Source organism: Protopterus annectens, chromosome 8.part0, assembly GCF_019279795.1.
Source record: "Protopterus annectens isolate FY-2018-M chromosome 8.part0, PAN1.0, whole genome shotgun sequence".
NCBI lineage: Eukaryota > Metazoa > Chordata > Ceratodontiformes > Protopteridae > Protopterus > Protopterus annectens.
In genome coordinates this window covers 708,635,118-708,659,380 of record NC_056741.1, presented here as the reverse complement: position 1 = coordinate 708,659,380, position 24,263 = coordinate 708,635,118, and the positions used below count along the sequence as shown (strand labels likewise).

Genomic DNA, 24,263 nt, shown 5'->3' with positions numbered 1-24,263 from the left:
TTTTTTTATCAAGCAAATGCTCCTATTTTGCCTGCTATGGCATAGCAACTGACAAACATATTTTGCCATACAGTGCCAGAAATTAATCTTTTCTGAATTCCAGTCTCTCTCATGACTTGTCCAACAGGCTTCACATCATGAACAAAGGATAATGACAGGCTCTTTTAAGCCCAGATAAATGAGGCAGTAAGACCCTGGCAGGTGGTTGCAGAACACAGACATTAAGATAATTTAATTAATATTATTAAAACAAAAAAATTAAGAAAACTATTATTAGTGTTATATGAACACAATAACTTAGGAAAATAAGACTCGGTAAGTTGTCCTCAACTAAGACCTACCCAGCGTGATGAACAGCCCACCATCCCCATCATCAACGGTGACCTCCTCCTGACAGTGTGCTTCAGCTTCTTCTAGCTTCCATGACACTGATGAAAGAATACTTGATAACGCCAATTTTTTCTTTTTCACTGGAACTCCTTTTGTGGGGAGGTTCATAGCATCTCTATGATCAGACACTGCTGCATCTTCATTCAAAGGAGGCATCAATGCTGCAGGAGCCACTTTAGAGAAAACAGAAGAATGTTGGAACAAGGATATTAACAAACATATCAGGATGCTACTACAAACATTTATTGATAATGCCAGAAAATATGGAGAAACTGACAATCAGGATCCATTTTCTGCTTTAAAAACGTATTACTTTTCCCCTCAAACTCTTAAGACCAGGACAAAAGATGTCAGTTTGACGACTCATCTGAAATCTGGTGTAATGATCAAAAACAGCAGGTATTCTAAACAGTTGCTCTAAAAACTGTCAGAAATATATGCAGCCTGCACCATTAACTGCATTGATCACATGGGACTTGCCACACACTATACATAAAGTTAAACAAAATGGTCACCATTTCTCAATGTGCACACTGACCTGTAAATATAACTGCCATTCCTAGTTTATAGTTACAGTGGATATAAAAAGTTCACACACCCCCAGTTACAATGCCAGGTTTTTGTGATATAAAAAAAAGAGACCACAATAAATCATTTCAAAAATTTTCCCACATTTAATGCGACCTATAACCTGTACAATTCAATTGAAAAACAAACAAATCTGTTAGGGGAAAAATATAACAAATAAACGTACAATAAGTTGATTGCATAAGTGTGCACACCCTTAAACTAATACTTTGCTGAAGCACCTTTTGATTTAATTACAGCATTCAGTCTTCTTGGGTACACACCTGCCATCAATTAGAGAAACTCTGACTAACCCCAAATAAAGTTCAGCTGTCCTAGCAGGATTTTTCTGACATGTACTAAGTTGCCTGCTATAACAAAAGCCATGGTTCGCAGAAGCTTACAGCACATCAAAAGGATCTCACTGTTGAAATGTATCAGTCAGGAGAAGGGTACAAAAAAATTTCCACGGCATTGGATATACCATGGAACAAAGTGAAGATAGTCTTCAAAAAGTGGAGAAAATATGGGACAACAGCGACGTTGTAAAGAACTGAACGTCCCTCCAAAATTGATGAAAAGACAAGACAAAAATTGGTCAGGGAGGCAGCCAAGAGGGGTCTATATCATGTCAGCGAAACGGCATTGCAGCGAATGCGGTTTCACCTACACATACAGACCGAAATCAGAAGAGAGCAAAAGTTCAGGTCAGCGACTTCTTTCCCAGGGAAAGAAATTGCTTGGCCTGAGCTGTGACACTGCCCTGTACCAGACTGTAGTGCGATCTCCTAGTTGGTATATTTAGTTGGGGGGGGGGTGGCATGTTGTGTTTTGTTAGTTCACCTATTTTTTTTCATGGGGGGGGGACTGGTGAACTGGGGTTTTGCTCTTTTAAGATTTCAGTCTATATGTGTCGGCGAAACAGCATTCACTGTAATGCTCTTTTGCTGACATAATATAGATTTGCCAAGAAACCTACAGCAACACTGAAGGAGCTGCAGGAATTTCTGGAAAGTACTGGTTGCGTACAACATGTGACAGCAATCTTCCATATTCTCCATATGTATGGGCTATGGGGTAGGGTTGCAAAAAGGAAGCCTTTTCTTACACAGAAAAACATCCAGGCCCAACTAAAATTTGCAAAACAATACATCAAGTCTCCCAAAATCATGTGGGAAACTGTGTTATGGTCTGATGAGACCAAGGTTGAACTTTCTGGCCACAATTCCAAAGTATGTGCCCATCAGTGATGAATAGGAAGAAGATTAACACCTTCAAATGGTATGTTTGGCGCAAAAACAACACTTCGCATCACCAAAGGAACACCATCCCCATGGTGAAGCATGGTGGTGGCAGTATCATGCTTTGGGGTTGCTTTGCTTCAGCTGGAACTGGGGATTTAGTCAAGGTGGAGGGGAATTATGAACAGTTCCAAATACCAGTTTTGGCCCAAAACCTTCAGGCGTCTGCTAGAAAGCTGAAGATGAAGAGGAATTTCACATTTCGACACAACAATGATCCCAAATATATCCAAATCAACAAAAGAATGGCTTCACCAGAAGAAAATTAAAGTCTTGGAATGGCCTAGCCAAAGCCCAGACCTAAATCCAATAGAAAATCTGTGGGGCGACCTGAAGAGGGCTGTGCACAAGAGATGTCCTCACAATCTGACAAATTTGGAGTGCTTTTGCAAGGAAGAGTGGGCAAATATTGCCAAGACAAGATATGCCATGCTGACAGACTCCTACCCAAGAAGGCTGAATGCTGTAATTACATCAAAAGGTGTTTCAACAAAGTACTAGTTTAAGGGTGTGCACACTTATGCAACCAGCTTATGGCACTTTTTTATTTTTATGGGTGGGCGTTCGAAAGACATGCGTAAATGGGCGTGCCTTCATTGAAGGTTGAACGTCGAGCTGGCACCTCAGCGTTCATGAAAATCTACTGCCAATCATTAGCAGACTGGAGTTCCGCTGTGGCGACCCCTAACCGGGAAAAGCCGAAAGACAACAACAACATATTTTTTCCCCTAACAGATTTGTTTGCTTTTCAATTGAATTGTACAGGTTATAAGTTATATTAAAGGTGGGAAAAGTTTTGAAATTATTTATTGTGGTCTCATTTTTTTATATCACAAAAACCTGGCAGTTTAACAGGGGTGTGTACACTTTTTATAGCCACTGTATATATACTAGATCTATCTATCCATATATATAACATATACTATATATATATATATATATATATATATATATATATATATATATGTATATATATATATAGTACCTACATATATATATATACACACACACACACAGACACACACAGACACACACAGACACACACACACAGACACACACACACACACACACACACACACACACACACACACACACACACACACACACACACACACACACACACACACACACACACAAAATACAGGAAAAATCGTAGGACTGGATGGCCATCAGCAAGGACTGCTCACAGACGGGGTGTGCCAGAAAACTACCTGATCACCAGTAATCTATTAGTGTCAACTTGGAAGGGGGCAGGAGGGAGGCTGAACCGGATAAAAATCGGACAACAAGACTATCATTATGGTAAGTACATGACTTTCATACTCACTGTTGTCTATTTTCATCTGATTCAACTATGGGACAGACTCACATGCGGTTTATAACTGGCAGGATGTTCCTGAGAATGGTGGAATCAAAGGAAGAGCATGATCTGGACTGTACATTCAGTTTGTAGTGAGACACAAAGGTGGTGACTGCTGATCATGTTGCTGCAGTACAAATATCATCAAAAGGTAGTCTACTAGAAAAGGCTGTTGCCCTTATAGAATGAGCCTAATGTTTAGAATGCAGATTATTATAAATGAAAGAAATGCAGTCTGATAACTATCTGGAAAGAGTAACATTAGCAACTGCTTTACCTAATTCAGGCTTTGAGAAAGTAAACTACTGATCAGACTTTCTGAATGGCTTTGTCCTATGAGGACACAACCTAAGTTGACGACCATGCCCAGCATATGTAAAATGTATTTGCCTTTGTTTGAAAATTTGGGGGGGGGGGGGGATTGGTAGGTTTACAGACTGGTTTAAAATAACTTTGGATGCCATCTTAGGAAAGAAAGTTGCATTAGTTCTCAACAAGACTGTCTTTGTGGGAAAACACATAGGGAGGTTTGCAAAAACTGTGGACCAATTGTGGACTACAGTATCCCTCAGTGACTGCCTCTGTGGAGGGATCAGGACAAATTAACTACTGTATTTGTCGTTTAGGCAACATCCAAAGAGATTGCAGCAGGGTTTGCCCCAGCGATGGAAAAAATCAAGGTTACCACTGTTAGTTTTGCTCAATTTGTGCACTAACACACTGAACGTCCCCAGTGTGTACATTGCAATAAAAGCGATCAGAAGATATCTACTGCCAAACTCTCATGGTCTCTCGACATAGGGGACAGGAGTGTGTTCCTCCGTTTGTTGATATATCAGGCCACAGACAGGTTGTCTGACTAAACAGATATCACACCTTTTGGGAGGACATCTTGAAATGCATGCAGTGCTAGGAGTACTGTGCTCATCTCCAAGATATTAATGTGAAGACTGGCCTCTGTATGCGAGTAAGTACCCTGGAATGTCTTTCTTTTGAAATGCCCTACCCCCACCCTAAAAGGGATGCATCCGTGCTCATTACAGCCACAGGTGGCTCCGTATGGAAAAGATGTTCTTCTGTCAATGAAGTAGATTTTATTCATCAGGGTATGTGCAGTTTGTAGACTTGAGTGAAACAAACTTTTGTATGTAGTGGATGAAAGTTTTGGGACCACTGAAGTACTCATGTAAAATCTGGCTAATGACACCATGATGACTGTAGAAGCCATCAGGCCTAAGAGGTAGAGAATTAGTCTTGTCAGAGAAGAAGGGTGGTGCAGAAAGTACAGTTTTGTACCTATCATAAATGTATATGTTCGAGTGTATATACTGCTGCAGTCATCACACTTGGGTTATCCTGCCGTCAGGCAGTCCCTCAGTCGGCTGAATCCCAAAGTCTTGGTCCGGCGTCGGTTGTCGTCGCTTCTTCCCTGACGTCAGTGCGACAGGGGGATAAGAGGCAGCTGACGCCATTTTCTTCAGTTTTTCTTGCCCCAGATGTCAGGTGCCCCCAACTAGGAAGGCAATACAAATAACTATGCAAAAATACCTTAGTAGATAAACAATAGTACTAGCTGTTAGCAAATACACCATATAGACATGCATCCAATAGACTGATGTACATGGAGTTATAACTAACACCCTGGTATGTAGAGGGGATGGTGGGAGGGTAACCTGGACTGCAGCAGTATATACACTCGAACATCTACATTTATGGTAGGTACAAAACTGTACTATGTTCATCGTGTTATACTGCTGCAGTCATCACACTTGGGTTGAATCCCAAAGCTATGGATGGGTGGCTGGTACTAAACTGGGTTAGGTGAAGTTAGGATGCCCTGCAGAACTGCAGTGGCAAAACCAGCTCTGGTTTTGAGTATAATGGAAGGTGGTAGTGCTTGGTAAAGGTGTGCAGTGAACTCCATGTAGCTGCCTCCAGAATGTCCTTGGTTGGAACCCCCCTGAGAAAGGCTGCTGAGGTTGCTGTAGCCATGGTAGAATGGGACCTAATATTAACAGGCACTGCTTTCCCATGGTGCGAGTAGCAAAAGCGGATACAATGTGCTATTCATTTGGAGATGGTCTGTTTTGAAATAGCCTTTCCTTGTGAACCTGCAGCATAGGATACAAAGAGTTGGTCAGTTTTTCTGAAGGTCTTTGTCTTATCCAAATAGTAATGTAGCTGTCTGTGAATGTCCAAAGAGTGAAGGAGTCTTTCTCCTTTATTCTGGGGATTTGGATAAAAGGTGGGTAAATGAATGGTCTGATTCAAAGCCACATTGGATACTACCTTTAGCATAAAGGTAGGGTTAGTTCGTAAAGAGACTCTGTCCTGACGGAAAATGATGAAAGGTTCCACTGCCATAAGTGCCTGTAGTTCTGAGACCCTGCGTGCTGAGGTGATAGCCAGCAACAGAGCTGTTTTCCATGACAAGTATTGTAGTTCTGCTGAGAAGGCTGGTTCGAAAGGAGGCAGTGTTAATTTTTCTAAAACGAAGTTGAGGTCCCAAGCTGGCATTGGGGGTTTTCTGGGGGGTCTTACATTCTTAGCCCCTCTGAGAAACTGCCTTAGTAAAGGGTGTGAGAATATGGGAGGATCCGTATTATATTGAGCTGAAATGGCTGAAGCATGGATCTTAATGGATGAGAAAGAAAGGCCTTTGTGTAGCATCTCAGTTAAGTATTGCAGTATTTGAGGAATGTTTGGTATCCAAGGATTTTGGCCTTTAGCCTGGTTCCATGCACGAAATCTTTTCCATTTGTCTGAGTAAGTTTTTCTGGTGCTGGGCCTCCTGGCCTCCAAAATGACATTCAGGACGTCCTTTGAGAGAAGTGTTGATTGATAATTCAAGGTATTCTCCATGCAGCTAAATTTAAAGTCCTGAGCTGACTGTGAAGGATCTGAAAGTTTTGCTGAGTCAACAGAAGTGGGAGTTGAGGTAAGATCCATGGAGGGCTGTGAGTCAAGGTCCTTAGTAATGGGTACCAGTGCTGACGTGGCCAGTCCGGAGCAATGAGGATCATTTGTGGTCTCTCTGATCTGACTTTCAGTAATACCTTGGTCAAGAGAGGTAGTGGTGGGAAGGCATAGACTGTCAATGCTGTCCAACTGAATGATAGGGCGTCCACTTTCCAGGCTAGGGAATGATAAGTCCTTGTGCAAAATTTCTGTAGTTGGCAATTGTTGGGGGAGGCAAATAGATCTATGTCTGGGCGTCCCCACCTTTGAGTTATCATTGGAAATACTTGTGGGTGTAGTCTCCACTCATGAGGATCTGCCAAATTTCTGCTTAATTCATCTGCCAATATGTTTTCCTTTCCTGGCAGGAATTGTGCTTGCAGTTGTACTTGGTAAGTCAATGCTGTGTTCAAAGGTCATTGCCTGTCTGCATAAAGGGTAGGAGTGTGTTCCTCCCTGTTTGTTTATGTACCACATAACTGTGGTGTTGTCTGTCCTTATTAGTAGTTGTCCTGGATGCAAGAGGTCCTTGAAGGCTGTCAGTGCATTTTGCACAGCTAGCATCTCCTTTTGGTTGATGTGTAGATGCATTTGTTTTGCAGACCATTTGCCCTGTATGCACTGTCCTGCCATGTGTGCTCCCCAGGCGTAGTCTGAAGAATCTGTTGTCATAGTTTGGTTTGCTGGAGGTAAGACAAAAGGAAGACCCTTGTTTATTTGACATGCTTGAGCCCACCATAGGAACTCTTTTTGAAGGCAGGGAATGAGAGGTATACTTGTTTCGAGGCTGTGCCTGTGGTTGAGTCCTACACTTTTCAGGTACCATTGTAATTTCCTCATATGCAGCTTTGCATGTGGAATTAGTTGAATGCAGGATGCCATGAACCCCAATGCCTGCAGGATTTTGTATTTAAGCTGGCACCCAGGAATATTATGTCTTGTGAGGGTATTAGCTTTGACTTCTTTTTGTTTACTGTGTACCCTAGGCAACTTAGCAGCTTTGTTACAAATGCCAGATGCTGTAATAGAATGGCCTTGCTGTCCGCTTGGATCAGGCAGTCGTCCAGATATGGATTAATTTGTATTCCTCGTTGTCTGCAGTATGCAATTACTGATGCCAGGCATTTCGTAAATACTCTGGGTGCAGTAGATAAGCCAAAAGGCAATGCAGAGAATTGATAATGCGTTGTACCTGCCAAAAATCTGAGGTATCTTCTGCAATCTTGTCTGATAGGGACATGCAGGTATGCCTCTTTGAGGTCCAACGTTACCAGCCAAGACTCCTTGCCCAGCATGGGAAGAAGCTGCTGTAGTGCGAGCATTTTGAATTTGGGTACCTCCAGGTATGTATTTAGAATTGAGAGGTCTAAAATGGGTCTCCAGGCTTTGTCCTTTCTTGCTACTAGAAATAGTCTTGAGTAAAAACCTTGACCTTGCTCCTTTGTAGGTACCTTTTGAATTGCTTTCATATCCATGAGAGCTGAAATTTGCGTTTGTGCCTCTGCCCATTGGTTTGGAGGCAGATTTGGCATGCCTCTCATCCGTGGTAAAGTGTGAAAATGAAATCTGTAGCCTCGGGTAATAATATCCAGAACCCATTTGTCCTTTGTTATGATGCGCCAATTTTGTGGAAATAGAGCCAGTTTTCCTCCCAAAGGTGCTGCCAGGGCAATTTTGCTTGGCAGGTGAAGAGGGAAGTCATTGGGTTTATTTCCTGAAGGGTCGAGATCTTTCGTCTCCACCTCTTTGAGTTGTTGTATGCCATTGTCTACGTCTGAAAGAACCTTGTGGCTGTCCTCTGCCCCTTGGGCATCTGTACCTACCCCTTTGGGGTCTGTCTGATGCAGGAAAGGACCAGTTTTTTGATGGCCAGTTTCTGCTGAAATAAGGAGGTTGTACCTGTAAAAAATCTTTAACTGTCTGCATAGATTTTGCCTTTTCTTCCATTTTCTTTAAAACTTCCTCTGCTTTGACACCAAATAACACATCTTTCTGCAATGGAGCATCCAATAACTTTGCTTTGACATGTTCTGGTAAGGCTTGCTCTTTTAGCCAAGCATGTCTACATATTACAGATCCTGTGACAGCTGCTCTACATAAGGCTTCCAATGAATCAAAACCACACTGTAAGGTATGCTTTCCCACCTGTTCTGCTGCATGAAGCAAATCCTGCATCTCTTTGAAATCAGGTTGATCTGTCTGAGGGATCATTTTCTGCTTTAACTGTGTAATCAAGTACTGCTGGTATTTTAGCATGTGGAATTGGCAGTTTAAGGCCTTCATGGCCAAAGTGGCAGACGTATACACTTTCTTCCCCCATCTTTCTAATGCTCTGGAATCTCTTTCAGAAGGTAGTGGATTCTTATCAGTAGAGGCCTTAACCCCTTTGGGACCCTGGGAAATGGTTTGGGGGTCTGCAACAGGGCTTTTATATAGAAACTTATGAGAATCTGGAACTCGGCAGTATCTGTCTGGTTTAGCTGGTGCAGGAGGTAAGGAATCTGGGTTTAGACTAAATTCGGTGTAAACATCATCCAAAATGTCTAAAACTGGAGGAATTGCAAGGGGTCTATGCTGTGGAAGAAGAAGAAACTCACAGAGTCTTTTCTTAGAGTCAGAGTAATCTTGGCCTTCCCAGTGGAAGTATTCCCTCATGGTGTGTAAAGTTTCCCCAAAAGAGTAGTCTTCAGGGGGGGAGACAGAGGGAATGGACTCTTCAGCATCTGAGTCTTCATAAGGAGGGAAGGAATAATCCTGGTCCTCAGAGTTAGCGGAGGAAATGGATGCTTGGTCAGAGGAAGGATAATCTTCCTCCAGTCTAGGCCTTTTGTCAGGAGGGGGTTGTGAACCCCTGATAAGGGTAATTAAATCCTCAGCCATCTTAAGCATCTGTTTTTTAGGCATAGGGGCCTGTGGACCCGGTTTCCTAACTTTTAAGGGGGCTTTAAGTTTAGCATAAGACCGTCGGTTTAAAGACACCTTCAGAAACCGAAGGCCTGTCCAAAATCTCCGGATCACCGTCAGGGTTGGCATCCGAGGGGTGAGATGGAACCGGCTCCCGAGGCCCAGCTGATTCGGTCTGGGAGGCCGTCAGAATTTCTAAATCAGCGGTAGTCAGGGGCTGCGTAGGCGCCTCGCTGAAAACCGGAGAACCTGCGGCAGGCCTTGCTAAGGCCTCGGTATCTGGTCTTGGCCTTGGTTGCCTGTCCTTATCCTTGCATTTTTTTAATCATTGCTGATGTCGGTTGCTCCGACGACATGCTATAGTTAAATTTTCTGCCAAAATAATGTCGGGCGAAATCTGCCCGATGCTTGATTGTACGTTTGTTGAACCTAGCACAAAACCGACAACCAGAGACGTCGTGGTCTGGGCCTAGGCAAGGAATACAATAAGAATGAAAATCCTTATGAGGTATTTGCTTCCCACAAAAAATGCAATTATTAACTTTGTCTGACATCGGTCTGAGGCAAGAAAAGTTTATCCAATGGGGTACTTAGCTTTAGAGAAGACTTCGGGCTGAAATTCAATTCGAAAATCTCAGGAGCTAGCCGACCGGCACTTGCGAACTGCTTCTGCTTCGGGCACCGCGCGGCAAGAAAGACTGGAGAAAAGGGCGTCGGCTGCCTCTTTTATCCCCCTGTCGCACTGATATCAGGGAAGAAGCGACGAGAACCGATGCCGGACCAAGACTTTGGGATTCGGCCGACTGCGGGACCGCCTGACGGCAGGATAACACAAGTGTGATGACTGCAACAGTATAACACGATGAACATCTCGAGTTGCTGTGACGTACAGGGAGAGCACCCTGGAGAAGGAAAGTCTGGCAATCTATAAACTTGAATCCAGGTGGCATTCAATAAATTCTACCTGATGAGTATGACAAAGATGACGATTAGGTGGACTGTGGTTACATTAGATGGAGCAAAAGGTCCTGATGGTTTGATAACCAGTTATTGGAGGTAGCAGTTAGGAGTCAACTGTTGAGGAGGTACTGTAAAACATGGATGCCTACCAGGCAAAGTTGCAATGTCACCACTGCCATCACCTTGATAAACAGCCTGGAGGCTGTGGTGAAACTGAAAGGTTGGGTTCTGAACTGATAAAGAATGGCCCCCCAGCCAGAAAGAGTAATCGCCTTGACTGCTTCTCTGCCTTTACATGATAGCATGCATACTTCAGATCAATGCAGCATATCCAATCATCCTTCCTCATATGAAGCAAAATGGATTGAATTGTGACCATCCAGAATTCTGTCCGATTCACACACTGTTTTAAAGGACTTCAGTCCAAGATGGGTCTGAGGTCTCCTATTTTCTTAGGTAAACAAAAGAATCTCAAGTAGACTCCGGACTCTAACTGGTCTTCAGGGACCAGTGGGATGACTTTTTGTCTAGCAACTTGGACTTTTGCTGCTGCGAATTCCCATTTGACTGAGTGGAACATCAGAAGCATTTTTCTTCTCCATAAAAGGAATAAAAATGGTATGGAACAGCCTCCTGAAATTATATTTAGCATCCGAGAATCTGTTATGTTTTGCCAGGCTTGTAGGTACAGACACAAGCCCCCCCCCCCCCAAACTGCCTCCAGAGTGCAGCAGAGTCAGGCAACCCTTCAGAGGCACTAAAAGGGCTTTTCAGTAAATGGGGAGCAAAAACCCTACTTACATGGTCCACATCTGTCTCTAGGACAATGTCCATTTTATTTGCCTCCCATTCCTCCTCCTCTGCCACAAGAAGGTCCATCACCAGGAGTGTCCTGATAGGAGCTCTGTCATTTAAGGGACCACATTTTCTTCCCAGCTCTCTGATGCCTAGAGTAGGCACTCATAGGGGTGGAAAAACAGATTCCCACTGTAGACTGAGTCTTACCATCTTGCTGACTCCTGGTTAGTGTGGCTTTTACTTCTGTTCCAAACAGAGTGTAGCTATCAAAGGGGGTAGTGATGAAGGAAGTCAAAAAGTTTTCTGCAAAATCATAAAAGACGTATCCAGGTGTGCCGACACGTGGTAATGCTGATGCCTACTGCTTTAGCCATGGCATTAGCTGTGTTAGAAATCAGTCGCATAGTTACATTGGAAGTAGATTGAAGGGTAGAAAGCTGGAAGTCTGCGGTCTTGTGCACATCCGCAGGCAGATTACTGGAGAGAGAGAGAGAGAGTTGGAAAGCTCCTTGGTCAAGTCTCTCTGAAACATGGTGACACGGGTTAAGTAATTCAGTGCTCTAAGTGAGAAAGTCGCTGAAACATACAGCCATTTCCCAAATGGGTCCATAGCCCTCGACTCCCCGTTAGGGGGGATGGACAGAGGAATTTTTCTCAGTTAGTTCCTTTTTTAGTGGTTGTGGCTACCACCATCGCATCCACTGGTGGATCTTTGCTCTAGTGCTTTCTTTCTTTTGGTGCTGGCAAAATCCTGTCAGGTTTTTTGGGAATGAGCTGCACTACATCATGGTCCTTCCATGCCCATTGAGCCATGAGATCAATGAGTGGGTCAACAGGTGATACCACCCAGGACAATGTTGAGATAGAACCAAAGACTTCCAGGAGCACAAACTCATCTAGAGAAGAGTTATCGGACCTTCCTCATCTCCGTCTCATCAATTCGATGTTATCACTGAAGGCGACATCTTCTGAGGGGGATCTAAGAAGCCTTCGCCTTCATCAAAGTCTGTGCTTTCAGTGAAAGACTCAGTGCTTCTGCCTGCATGCCTGTTTCTAATGAACCGATTCTGGTGGGAGATCAGAAGATTCCAAATTGGACTGGGAGTGAATGCAGCGTGTAGACTGGGAACACTGTGGTACCGACTGTCCCTGTCTGACAGGGAGAAGGAAAGTAGAAGTCAATTCCTGGTGGGGTTCGGAAGAAACCAAACTGGATGGATGCACCTTCTTCCTCCACATCAATAGAACCCTCTCAAAAGCCTCAAAAGACCAAGAACTCCATCAGCTCCACAGGCCTCCTCCTATCCTCAGACAAAAAAGAAACCTTAGAACAGATGGGTCTCAAACCCGAAGCTGATCTTGGGGCTGAGCTATCTTCTGCAGAAGTGCAGAGGGGAAGGGACTGACTCAAACAATTTTGGTGTCGGCCCAACCCCCCCCCAAGCACCAGCCTGAAAGGTTAAGTTCCACATTTCTTCTAGATCCAAACATATCACAGTCAAAATAGGGATGGAAGCTGTTGGAGGCAAAATAACTCAGACTGTCTGCTCCGACAAAATCACTCTGGGCGGATCAGGTCCAAATTAGTCAGGTTAAAAAAGTAGACCGGGACCACACAAGGAAGAAAAGGGGCAGCTGGTCCAAGACCTGGCACATTCCCAGAAGACAGTACTGACAGAACCCCAAGCTGGATCTGCATTTAAATAAACTTCCTAATCATCCTGTTGACATCTTGCTCAGGCAGGCTTCCTGATAACCATCCAGAAGAAGCCACTGAAGCTGGTCTCTAATATCTCCACTCATGCAGAATGGAGAGTGTAGTGTCAGACTCACCATATCCAGAAAGAATCGGGACTGAGAAGGTGACTGATCGAAGAGACTGTCCGAGCCCACCACCGAGGAACTTTCGGATCACTCCTGGACGATACTGGATTCAGACAGCGCTTCCTCGACCTTGCCAAAATTTTCCTTCTTTTTTTACCTTCTCCTTCTCTTTGCTTTCTGTTTGTCTTTTCACCTCTTGTCTTTGTTTACTGGACAGGAGGCTGCAGAAGAAGTGGAAGGTACTGGAGACCTTCTCTGTGGAGGGAGAAGACCCTTGACAATGAAGCTTCTTCCTCCTTGTTTGGACAGCCCTAAGCAAAATGAAGCACAAGCCTGACAGAGTGTCAAAAAGGGCAGTGCCCAAAAAATAAACTCAGACCATATGTGGATCTTGGGAGAGAAGTTTGGGTCCACATTCAAAGCACTTTTTAAATTCTCATCTGCTATGAAATACTATAAACCTTATAAAATACTATAACTTTAAAAAGAACATGCACTATACTTTACAGCTGCACTATCTAATAAACTATCAAACCAAACCCTATCTCTAATTCTAACCATAATTATACACCTAAAACGGCAAAGTAAAATCTCTCTGTAGAGGCAGGAGTGAACTATAAGACAGTACTTCCGCAAATCTACTGCCAATCATTAGCGGACCGGAGTTCCGCTGTGGCGACCCCTAACTGGGAAAAGCCGAAAGACACAACAACTTCTGCTAGTCCCTTAGAATTTTTTTTTTTAAACTATATCCAAAATGAAACAATGAACCAGTTGTTATATTATGATTTACTACAACTGGAATTTCCTAAACAGTTTCTATCCCTCCTGTTCTTCAAGCACTATAATATATCCTACAATTTGCCTGGTAGCCAGCCTGATGCCCCAAAGAAAGCTAGTAGATCATCTCTCTCAATCAGCTATGGTCCAAAGACCGCTACAGGTGATTACAGACAGCATCGCAGTGATGTGGTACATAAAAGAGTTGGGGGGGGGCACATCCTACCCTCTATGCAGACTAGCCATGGTAGCCTGGAATATAGCTCTTAAGCACAATCCCACTGTACAAGCATCTTACCTTTCATAAGAGCCAAATACTGTGGCAGACAAGCTGAACAGGATCTGGACAGACCTTCACAAATGGAATTTGAATCAGGAGTTGAGACAACTCGGGAACACATCAGATTATCTATTCACCTCCATTCACAACAAATGGCAAACTTCTGCTCCAGAACTCCTTGCAAGCAGGCCTGGAAAACAGATGCAGTTTCATTTACTTGGAAAGGAATGCAACGGTATGCTTTCATCACCCTTTTCATGGATATCCAGAATTATTCTGAAGATTCAAATGGAAATGGCTAAGGGCAATTACCCCAAACGTCCTCACAGACTAGACCTACTCATACAAGACAGAGCGTCTGATACACCCCAACCTGAAACAACTTCAACTGCTTGAATTATACAGCTGTAATAACTTTGGACACCTATTTTCTAAGGACATGCAGCAGGTATTAATGAACGCAAAGAATCCTGCTACTCACAAAATCGTATGTTCGCAAATGGGAAAGATTTTGTAGTTGGTGCCAAAATAAGAACAATGACCCTTTTAAGGCTAGTATTTCTCTTTTTCTAAGTTATTTGAGTGAGTTAATATCCTCTGACCTTTCAATCTACTATCAAGGTTCATTTGTTGGCCATTTCAACATGTCTGCCCATAGACTGTCTCGTTTCAATACATTCCCATGTTAAAATATTTTGGACAGGGGTCTTTGCAGACCAGCCCACTTAGAAAATAGGTGGCCTCCCCTTGGGATCTCAAAACTTTATTTTGGAAAAATTAACTAACTCTGATCAAGCCTATCAGGCTGACTTGAAGATCATAACCTGAGCAGCCAAGTGCGCCGGATTGTGCAGAACGCTCTGCATTTGTGATCAATTAAGTCCACTGTTCCACAATGAGCAGCCATTGCTCCGCTTTGTGACTTTACAGCTCTATCACGGTAGAGTTGAATGGTGTTACAAGGCTGAAACAGTTGTGGACTAGAGTATGGCTTTAAGGTGAATTTCTTTCAACCTTCATAAAACAAGTATCCTTTGTCAATTATTCTGCCATTAAGACAAAGTTATGAAATTAACACCACGTTAAGGACTGTATGTAGCAGCAGCTACTCTTTAAGAATGGCTATTTCCTGCAGTAATAGTATCAAGAGTATCTTCCAAGGATTACTTTTTAAAAATGGAGCGGTCTTCTTCTCAGGTATTGTAATCTGGAATGGGTTGCACAATTTACACCAACATCTGAGGTGCTTTTCTGTAATGTTTTTCCCCACTGGAGTATTATATTGTATATTACCAGTGTACGTTACCAGAACTCACTTTGGGGGCATAGATGGCATCGTTTGCCTTCCCTCAGGATTCATTCAATTGTAAGGGGTACACTGACGAGCACTATACTCGAGTAGCGATTACACCTGCTCATCTTTCAGGAGAATCACAATTTGGGGAATTAAATGCTATAGATATAAAATATGACCAAACTGTCCATAGTCTAATATTTTGTAGAAAAGACTTTGTTACATTCCTTGTATATGTGGCAGAAATATGTATTGTGTGCGAAAAGAAAAATTTGTAGTGACTGAAGGTGCAGACTATCCTGCAGTCTTACTAGCAGGGTAACGAACCTACACTCATATCCACCTTTTGAATATAGATCTGTATGAGAACACTGGTGGGGAGACTAATCTTGAAAAAAGTTTGGTAATTGTTAATAATGGTATTTTAAACATAGTGTAGAAGAATATATTTAACTGCTGGAAAATAGCATGTATAATAAAATATTTATTAAATATTTTATCCGGTAAACCAAATGAACACAACATCTCTTGGTCCACAAAACAAACGTTTGGATATTTTGAGAGGTGGTCTGTGATATGAAAATGATGGCTGGCTGGAGGATGTGGTACACTGCCAGCTGGACCATGCAATGTCTTGCACTGGTTCAATGGTGAACAGAGTTAAGACGTTGGGCGTGACTGAGCAGGGCTGGACCGCTGTGGGATATGTCTCTCACGGTCAAGCCAAGAGCAACTCTTTGGGGTAGAAGTACCAGCTATAGTCCAGATCACGTAATAAGTGCCACATACATTAACAGATATACCAAAGTCACTTCCACACTGTGTTCTGAACACGGTAACATGTTTCCTGTTTTCTTGATTAATGTGAATTATACCATTTCTATAAGAAGTACTTGAATCGCCCACTCATTTATGATATTCAGACGTTCATTTACTTTTGATAACTTGTTAGCATCCACACGCTATCTGTTTTTATTTTGATCCCATACTGATCTTTCTGGGACACCCCTGGTACATTTAAACTGTGCAGAAAGACTTCCTTTTAATTTTCTATAGGCCATGCTTTCTGCTTGTTTTCCCTCACATGTCTTATTAATCGTTGTGAAGTAGGTATGTTTTAAACATTTGTGTAACAGAACCATTGTCTAAGTATCCAAATGTTGAGATATTTAAGTTTATCACATCTGCTTAATAAACAAACAACGGTCCCTAGTTGCTGATACAATTTCTAGAGTAAACGACTAATTGTCAGACATTGTTTTCCCTTAATAAAGTGGTATAATTGCATGTGGTCATCAGTCTTATTCCTGTTTTTTAAAAAATGATGATTAGTTACTTTCTTTGATCAATATGTTTTAGACTTTTTAAGACTTAATTTGTTAATCATCTTCCCTATTTTATTTTTTTCTAGGGCACAAAGAACAGCAACACTTTTTTTTCTCCAAATGAAGGTTATACTCTCATTAGCATCCTAATTCATCAAAAAGTACCAAGGCAAGCTTTCCACAGCTGCTGCACATTCTTGTTCACTATTCACATAATAAATACCAACTCTGCTCCATTTATTACATATTTGAAAAAAAAAAAAAAAAAAGACACTGCAAAGAAAAATATGTCCAATGTTTTTATTCAAGCATCTGTTGAGACTTGCAACAAATTTTAGCTATTTCACATATCAACTATTTTAAATAACTAACCACCTTTTTGGCCATTTCCCATGTGAACTTTTTTCTTATTTGTACTGTATACCTTCATGCTAGTCTTTTCAGATTTTAGTTTTCGTTTGACTTCATCTCAATATTTTTATATTTTGGGCCTACCTTTTTTGCATAACCTTTTCACTATATATTACAATTATAACCTTTATGTTTCTTTTAATCTGTAATTGAAGTCATATTCTATCTTGTATTTTTTATTTGCTGTGTCTCCTAATATATTTTAAAAATATACAGCATTCACTTAGTACTCGTGGCAGAAAGCCCACGGAAACGGTGCGTTTTTGCTCAGTGCGAAAATAGGGTGTTCCACATTTTGACTGTTTGTCACACATTGATAGGGTTTGTGTTCCACATTGGCCTCTTAAGAGGTTGAAAGCTATGATCATAACAGGGAAAACTATTTTACTGACTGGTCTGCAAGAAGAGTGTCTGATCTGCAAGCTCTCATGGTGGGTAATCCTCATCTCACTTTCCACAAGGATAGGGTTTCTTTGAGATCTAATCCTTCATTGTGTCTACAGTTGTAGACAAGTTTGACCCAAGCTATCCATCTCACTATCTTCTTTCCCGAAGCTAAAAACAGGGAAGAAATGATTTTTCAAACTCTGGATGTGCACAGACAGCTCAGATATTATGTTAATATAACTAAAAACCTTCATAAACCCTGATCAGGTATTAATTTCTTATGAAGGTAAGAAAAAACCTGCACCAAAGCAGATGAGCTCCAAGCAGCTGTAACAAAACAAAATTGCTTGAGACAATTGCAGGCAGGCTAAAAGCATAGTCTACCAGAGACTTGGCTGCATCAATGTTTTTTTTTTTTTTTGCTTCTTTTAACGGGATGGATTCCAGAAGTATTCTAGAAGCAGCAGCTTGGTCCACTGTTCATACTTTTACAAAGCACTACAACTAGGTTCCTTTCCAGATCTAGAACAAGCTCTACTAGGTTTGTTCTCTAGGGGCTCCTGAAACCTCATCTTTCAAATCATTATAAGTTATGGTAGTCTACCCATACAGCTAGCACTACTGCAGCAGTGACTAAATGATGAACATAATATAGCTGTTCAAGTAAAACGTATCCTAACAGTAGATGTTCGAATGACCACTTCTGCAACAGCCACTCCCTCCCTCCATCCCCCTTTACGTGTGTGTGCGTATATGTGTGTGTGCGTATATGTGTATATTTATTGCCAGGGTGAGGACTGTGTTTGTTTACCTGGCTTTGACCTTCTTCAAGGCTCTAGCCTCCCTATTTCAGTTGGCATGAAAGCTCTAAAGGGCTTGACACCCAAAACATGGATTTTATTCAGCTCTTTTCAAGCCAATAACAGTTTGGGCACATGGAAGATGCCATTAAGTTCTGGAATTTGTCCAGCTTGTTTTACCCTGGGCAGGATATAACCCATATAAGCTATGGCTACTGTTGCAGTGATGATTCTAACATCTACAGTTATGGAAAGTTTACTTACACAACTGTACTGCTCATACACTCATCTTGGCCCCACTTTTCATTTACAATGTTGCTAAAAGTTGCTACTGGTTACACAACTTGGCTGTAAGCTGCTCTGAGCTGGGCACTGTTGCTGCTTGTTTACAGGAACACCTTGTTGCTGCTATTTACTTGTCCAAAAGTCAGTTGCTCATATCATTGTTACAGCTCCTTGCTGCCCTAGACCGGTTTTATTAGCCATCAGCAGCAGCTACTGACATCTACATTTCCCCTCTGTAATTATGCTCCATGGTTAAGGCGAAAATTACTAACGCCAGGTGAGATTGTTGGCAATAGTCAGTAAAATAGATTAAGTAATTTTCCATAAAAAAAAATAAATAAACACAGTGAAAGCTCTTTAAACACTTACTAGAACCCCAAAAGTAATTTAACACAAGATATGATGTTGTCACTGTCACTCTTCCTCAACTTGTGGGTCTCAAATCTGACTCAGCCATTTTCCAAGCTGAAGAATCAAAGCTTGAGCTCCTCCCATCCTATTCATAATGCCTCATTCCCCCAGTCTACCTCAGACCTCGCTTGCCACTCACAGAGTAAGCTTCAAGGTTTTGTCACTCTAGAGCTCCTCTGATGTTTCTGAGTGAATCTATATTCACAGTGTGAGTTTAGCTAGCATTTAGTTTCTTATAACTATTTTCTTTCCTACTCTGACGCTTGCTGTTGTAGTTTTTCCTTTCTGTGTGGTAATTGGGTTTCTGTCCACCTTAACCCTTGCCACCTTCTCTGTCTTTCTTCTTTGCTCCTAGCTCAAAAAACGTTTTTGTTTTTTCTTCTTGCTTAGTCACGATGATGGTCCCAAAGTCCGATTCCAAAACGGACAAACCCTTAGGGTTCAAAAAAATGCACTTTATGAGGGCACAAGATCCTGCTGCCCACAGGGAGTGCGTGCACTGTCTGGGGCACACTCATTTGGATAGCTTGTGTACAATCTGTTCAGCTTTTCATCTGTGTGCTCTTGCGTGGGCTTGCTTCCTTCTTCCTCCTCTCCTGCTGTTCCTTCTATGCCAGGGGTTCAAACCTCCCCCCCCACCAAGGAAGCATAAAGAGACCTGGACAACCAGGAAACACTCCCCAAATAGGTCTTCTGTCTCGAAGCTGATCAAAAATGCGCCAAGGTCCTCGGACCAGAGTTCTTCGGGACTAACTTTGTCTTCTCTACCTCGGGCTCCACTCTCCAGTTCGGAGCCAAGTAAACTGGCGCAGAGGTCTATCCAACGGGAGCTCTCTCCCAAGAAACCATAGAGACCACCTTCTACTACTTCTTCCACCAATTCTTCTCGTAGTTTATCCAAGAACGATGTGGATAGACTAATGAGGCAGTTTCTTCAGGCACAGATTCAGATGAGGGTTTTGCCAGCTCAGTCTCCTACCGGATCCATGGGCAGAATTTCCCCGTTCAGCCCTGTTGCTCCTTCTCTGATCCGGCCTTTGGTTTCGCAGCCTGCTGGTGTGTTGGCCCCAAGAGCAAAGATGTTGGAGTGAGCCGACAGTGGTGATCACTTCATCGCCAATGGCCTCCCTGACATGTTCAGTTCCACCAGTGTTGGTACCTAACATGTCTCGGAGCCGTAACCTCAACACTGAGTCTGGGGGATGGCTTACGTAAACTCTGAAGTTTTCGGAGCCATCACTTTCCCTCAGAGCCTCAGCATTCCAGAGCTCGCATCTGACTCCACCTTCAGAGCGGAGGGTTCCAGGTGCTCTGGAGGTGTCCCGTTTCACTGACTTTGGCTCTGGGGGGACGATGCCCAGGTACTCAGAATCCCTCTGCGCTCGAAATGGTGGAGACAGTTCTCTCTCATCCTAGGAGAGCTTCAGTTCTCTCTCTCTCTCTTGGCACCACTCCCTTCCCCCATGGATCCTGTGTCTGAGGCCTCTCCAGCCCATCCCTTCTGTGGAACCCCAGTTTTCTTCCGACACCTCCCTGAAGCATCCTATCAAAGAGGTTAATCAGAAGAGACAGTGTAAAAGGAGGCACCTGGACTCTCCCTAGGAACCCCTCGCTACTGACATTGATTTCGAGGAAGGGGAGGGGGTCCCCAAGATTTCCACCTGAGGACGTCTCCCTTGCAAACATCCTAGGGATAGTAAACCAAAGACGTGGTTGGTATGCTCAAAACCCCTTCCAAGAGGAAACAGTGCTGTTGGAGGCTTTTAGGTCTGGTTCATCTACATCCTGGGTGTCCCCCTGCAGACACTCTCACTGACCTTGCATCTACCAGAGTAAGGAAGGAACCGGACACTATAGAGCCCATTCCGAAAAGGGCCAACAAAAGTCCGAGTACACTTACTGCTAGGAGACATTGGACTAAAGGGATTCCTGTAGATGTTGTGGTGGTTGTAGCACCGCAAAGAAAGAACCGTCTCAAGAAAGCTCCTCTGTCCATCTCCCTAACAGGGAGTACTAGGGCTATGGACAGTTTTGGCAAGAGTTTACGCTTCGACCACCTTCACCTTATGAGCATTGAACTACTTATCCCATTTCACTAGACTACAGAGACTCCTTGTCAAAGAACTCTCACGTTCTACCCCAGAGTCCATGTCTGCTGAAGATCCGAAGATGTTTTTTTCCAGAATGGCCACTCTACAATCAATATTGAATGTGTATAATTTCCCACGCTGCAGAGAGTGCCTCTAGGGCAGCCAGTTCGGGCATTATAAATTAGGCACTATGCCTGGATGGGGCTGTGTGACTTTATGGAACCTTTCAAGGTGTCATTCATCAATGCACCCTTCAATGGGTCATCCTTGTTTGGTCAAACAGTCAGAGACGCACACTCCCGGAGTGAGAAAGATGGGAAGACCTTGTCTGCCATCAGAATCCGTTTTTCTACCACACAAAGGTCCTTCGACAGGAACAAGCATGGGTGCAAAAAACTGTGGTTCAAGAAATCTCAGGGAGACTTCCACAGTTACAATGGAAAACACCACCTACATGGCAGAGAGGGACTGTAGAACTCAGGGTCTCAAGATTCCTTCCCGGACAGACCATTCCAGCGCTCCTGAAAGGTGGCCCAACCTCTACAGGCAGTCGGGGGGTGTTTCTCCTTACACCCACAAGCATGGGCAGCCATCACAAATGATCAGTGGGTGTTAAGGATCATATCCACAGGATACTTTAATTCCCTTTTCAGGAAACCCCAAACCAAAGTCTTACCTCCCCGATGTTCCACCCAATCAGAAGGAGAAGGTAGCTCAAGAAATTGCAAAACTGCTGCAAGAGAGAGTCAGCCAGGAGGTCCTTCCTACCTACATACCTCGAGATTCTTTTTCAGAACAAAAAAGACAGGGGACCCAAGGTTCATCCCAGACCTGACATTCCTGAACAAATCTATAAGGAATTCAAATTTCAGGATGGTCATGGTCCAGTCTATTCTACCTCTTTTGAGAATGGATAACTGGATGTGCTCTAAAGACCTGAAGGATGCATACTGCCACATCAAAATGGACAGGCTCTCCAGACTGTACCTTTGTTTCAGGCTGGGAGCCAGCCATTACCAATTCAGATCACTTCCATTCAGTCTCACCACAGCCTCCAGGGTGTTTACTAAATGCACAGCTGTTGTCACAGCGCATCTCAGGCTGCAGGATTCCAAGTGTTTCCATATCTGGATGACTGGCTCCTAACCGCTGCAACCAGGCATCTACTTGTTCAAGCCAGGGATTATCTGTTTCAACTAGCCCCTTTCTAGGCATAACGATCAATGCACAAAAATCCCAGCTACATCCAGTGCAAACCACAGACTTCATCTGAGTACGTTTGGACAAGACTTCAACATGGGTCTATCTCACGCTTGACAGGATTATGAGTTTACGGTCACAGATCAGATTCTAGCTATTTCAGCTCCCACGGCAAATCTGGTGCTCAGAGCTTTGAGCTCTATGGCAGCCACAATAACTGTTACCCACAGCATGCCTACACATGAGAGTTTTACAATGGACTCTAGCAGTCCAGTGGTCATTACATAGACACCCCTTACATCTTCCGATCAAACTTTCATAGGTATACTGAGACTCCCTTTCTTTGATGGCTTCATTCCCCAGAGGTCATGAAGGAAGACCCTTTATTCTTCCCCGTCCTACAGCCATACTGACCAATGACGCTTCCCAGATGGGGTGGGGGGCATTTTCTGGGTAGAACGGTCCAAGGCACGTGTACCCCCCCAATGGACCAAATTGCATATCAATGGCCTGGAGATGAGCGCAGTCCTTCTAGCTTTGCTAGCCCTCCACAGCTTTCTTCCTCTGGCAACTATTGCAGTACAGTCAGACAGTATGTCAGCGGTCTGGCATGTCAGTAAACAAGGGGGAACCAGATCTTACCCATTATGTCAACAAGCAATGAGGGTGCAGCAATGGGTGATCTCTACCAACTGTTTTTTTTACAGCAATGTACATTCCAGGGGAGTCCGAAATCCTGGCTGACAGGCTTACCAGAGTTCTTCTTATCCCTCACAAGTGGTACCTGAATCAATTAGTGGCAAACATGACTTTCTGCAAATAGGGTCAACCCTGCTGTGATCTATTTGCATCCTCCTTCAAAAACAAATGCAACAGTTTCTTTGCCCTGATCTCTCTACAGGGACAGTCACCAAGGGAAGAAATGGTTCATGCCTGCCCCCCCCCTTCTGCTTTATGCTTTCCCTCCAGTCCCTTTAATTCCCAAATTCCTGCAGAAAAGATACAGGTTGAAGAGCAAAGTTATCTTCATTGCCCCCTTCTGGCCTCGTCAAGTCTGGATCACCATTCTTTGGTTGCAACTAATTTGCCTGCCAATGACTCCGGATCCGGTTCCGGATCTCTCCCTCACCTATCAGGGCATTCCCACCCAGATATCCAAAGACTGAAATTAACCACATGGTTTCTCCAATTCCAATGATGGAAAGACATTCCAGGCTTTCATCCTCAGTCCAAAAAATCTTGATCTCCGCTCATAAGTCCTCCACCAAGAAAATCTACAAGAGCAAATGGAAGAGATTTTTCTTATGGGCCCAGAAGGAGCAAATAGATCATTTTACTGCTCCTATTCTGAAAGTTTTAGATTGCTTGGCTTCCCTCTTCCAAAGTGGAGCCAGCTTCTACACCATGAAAGTCCAGTTAGCAGCTATTTCCAGTTTTCATATTGGGGACAATTCCTCATGTCTAGCTTTATCTAAACTTTGGATGCCTTTTTACTTTGCCCCCCCCCCCCAATAAAGATCCTACTCCTCCGTGGGATCTGATTATGGTCTTACAAGCCCTAGTTTTTACTCCTTTTGAACTCATGGCTAAGGCAGACTTGAAATTTCTGTCATGGAAAACAGTTTTTCTGGCCACTCAACAAGAAGGGTTTCAGAGCTACAAGCCCTTTCTTTTAAGCCCCCTTTACCCAATTTTTCACAGAGATAGAGTAACTCTGCGTATCAACCCATCTTTCTGGTCCAAAGTAGCCACAGAAAATAATATAAATCAGTCTATCAATCTTCCTGTTTTCTTTCCCAACTTTCAAAACAAAGGAGAGTATACACTTCACCTGCTGAATGTTCATAGACAATTACATTTTTACCAGGACAGAACTAAATATTGCAGAAATCAGAAGGTACAGTTGTGTACACTTACCATAAATGTAGATATTAGAGT

The 24,263-nt window shown here is 43.2% G+C and overlaps 1 protein-coding gene across 2 annotated transcripts in view; it reads right to left on the bottom strand.

The window, feature by feature from the left end:
• GON4L (gon-4 like) overlaps nt 1–24,263 on the bottom strand; it is a 3,426,849-nt gene that overhangs the window by 2,610,458 nt on the left and 792,128 nt on the right. For both annotated transcript variants that reach the window (XM_044080158.1, XM_044080159.1), the window contains one exon: nt 342–563. In XM_044080158.1, the coding sequence (XP_043936093.1) occupies nt 342–563 (222 nt within the window). The remainder of the gene's footprint in view (nt 1–341; nt 564–24,263) is intronic.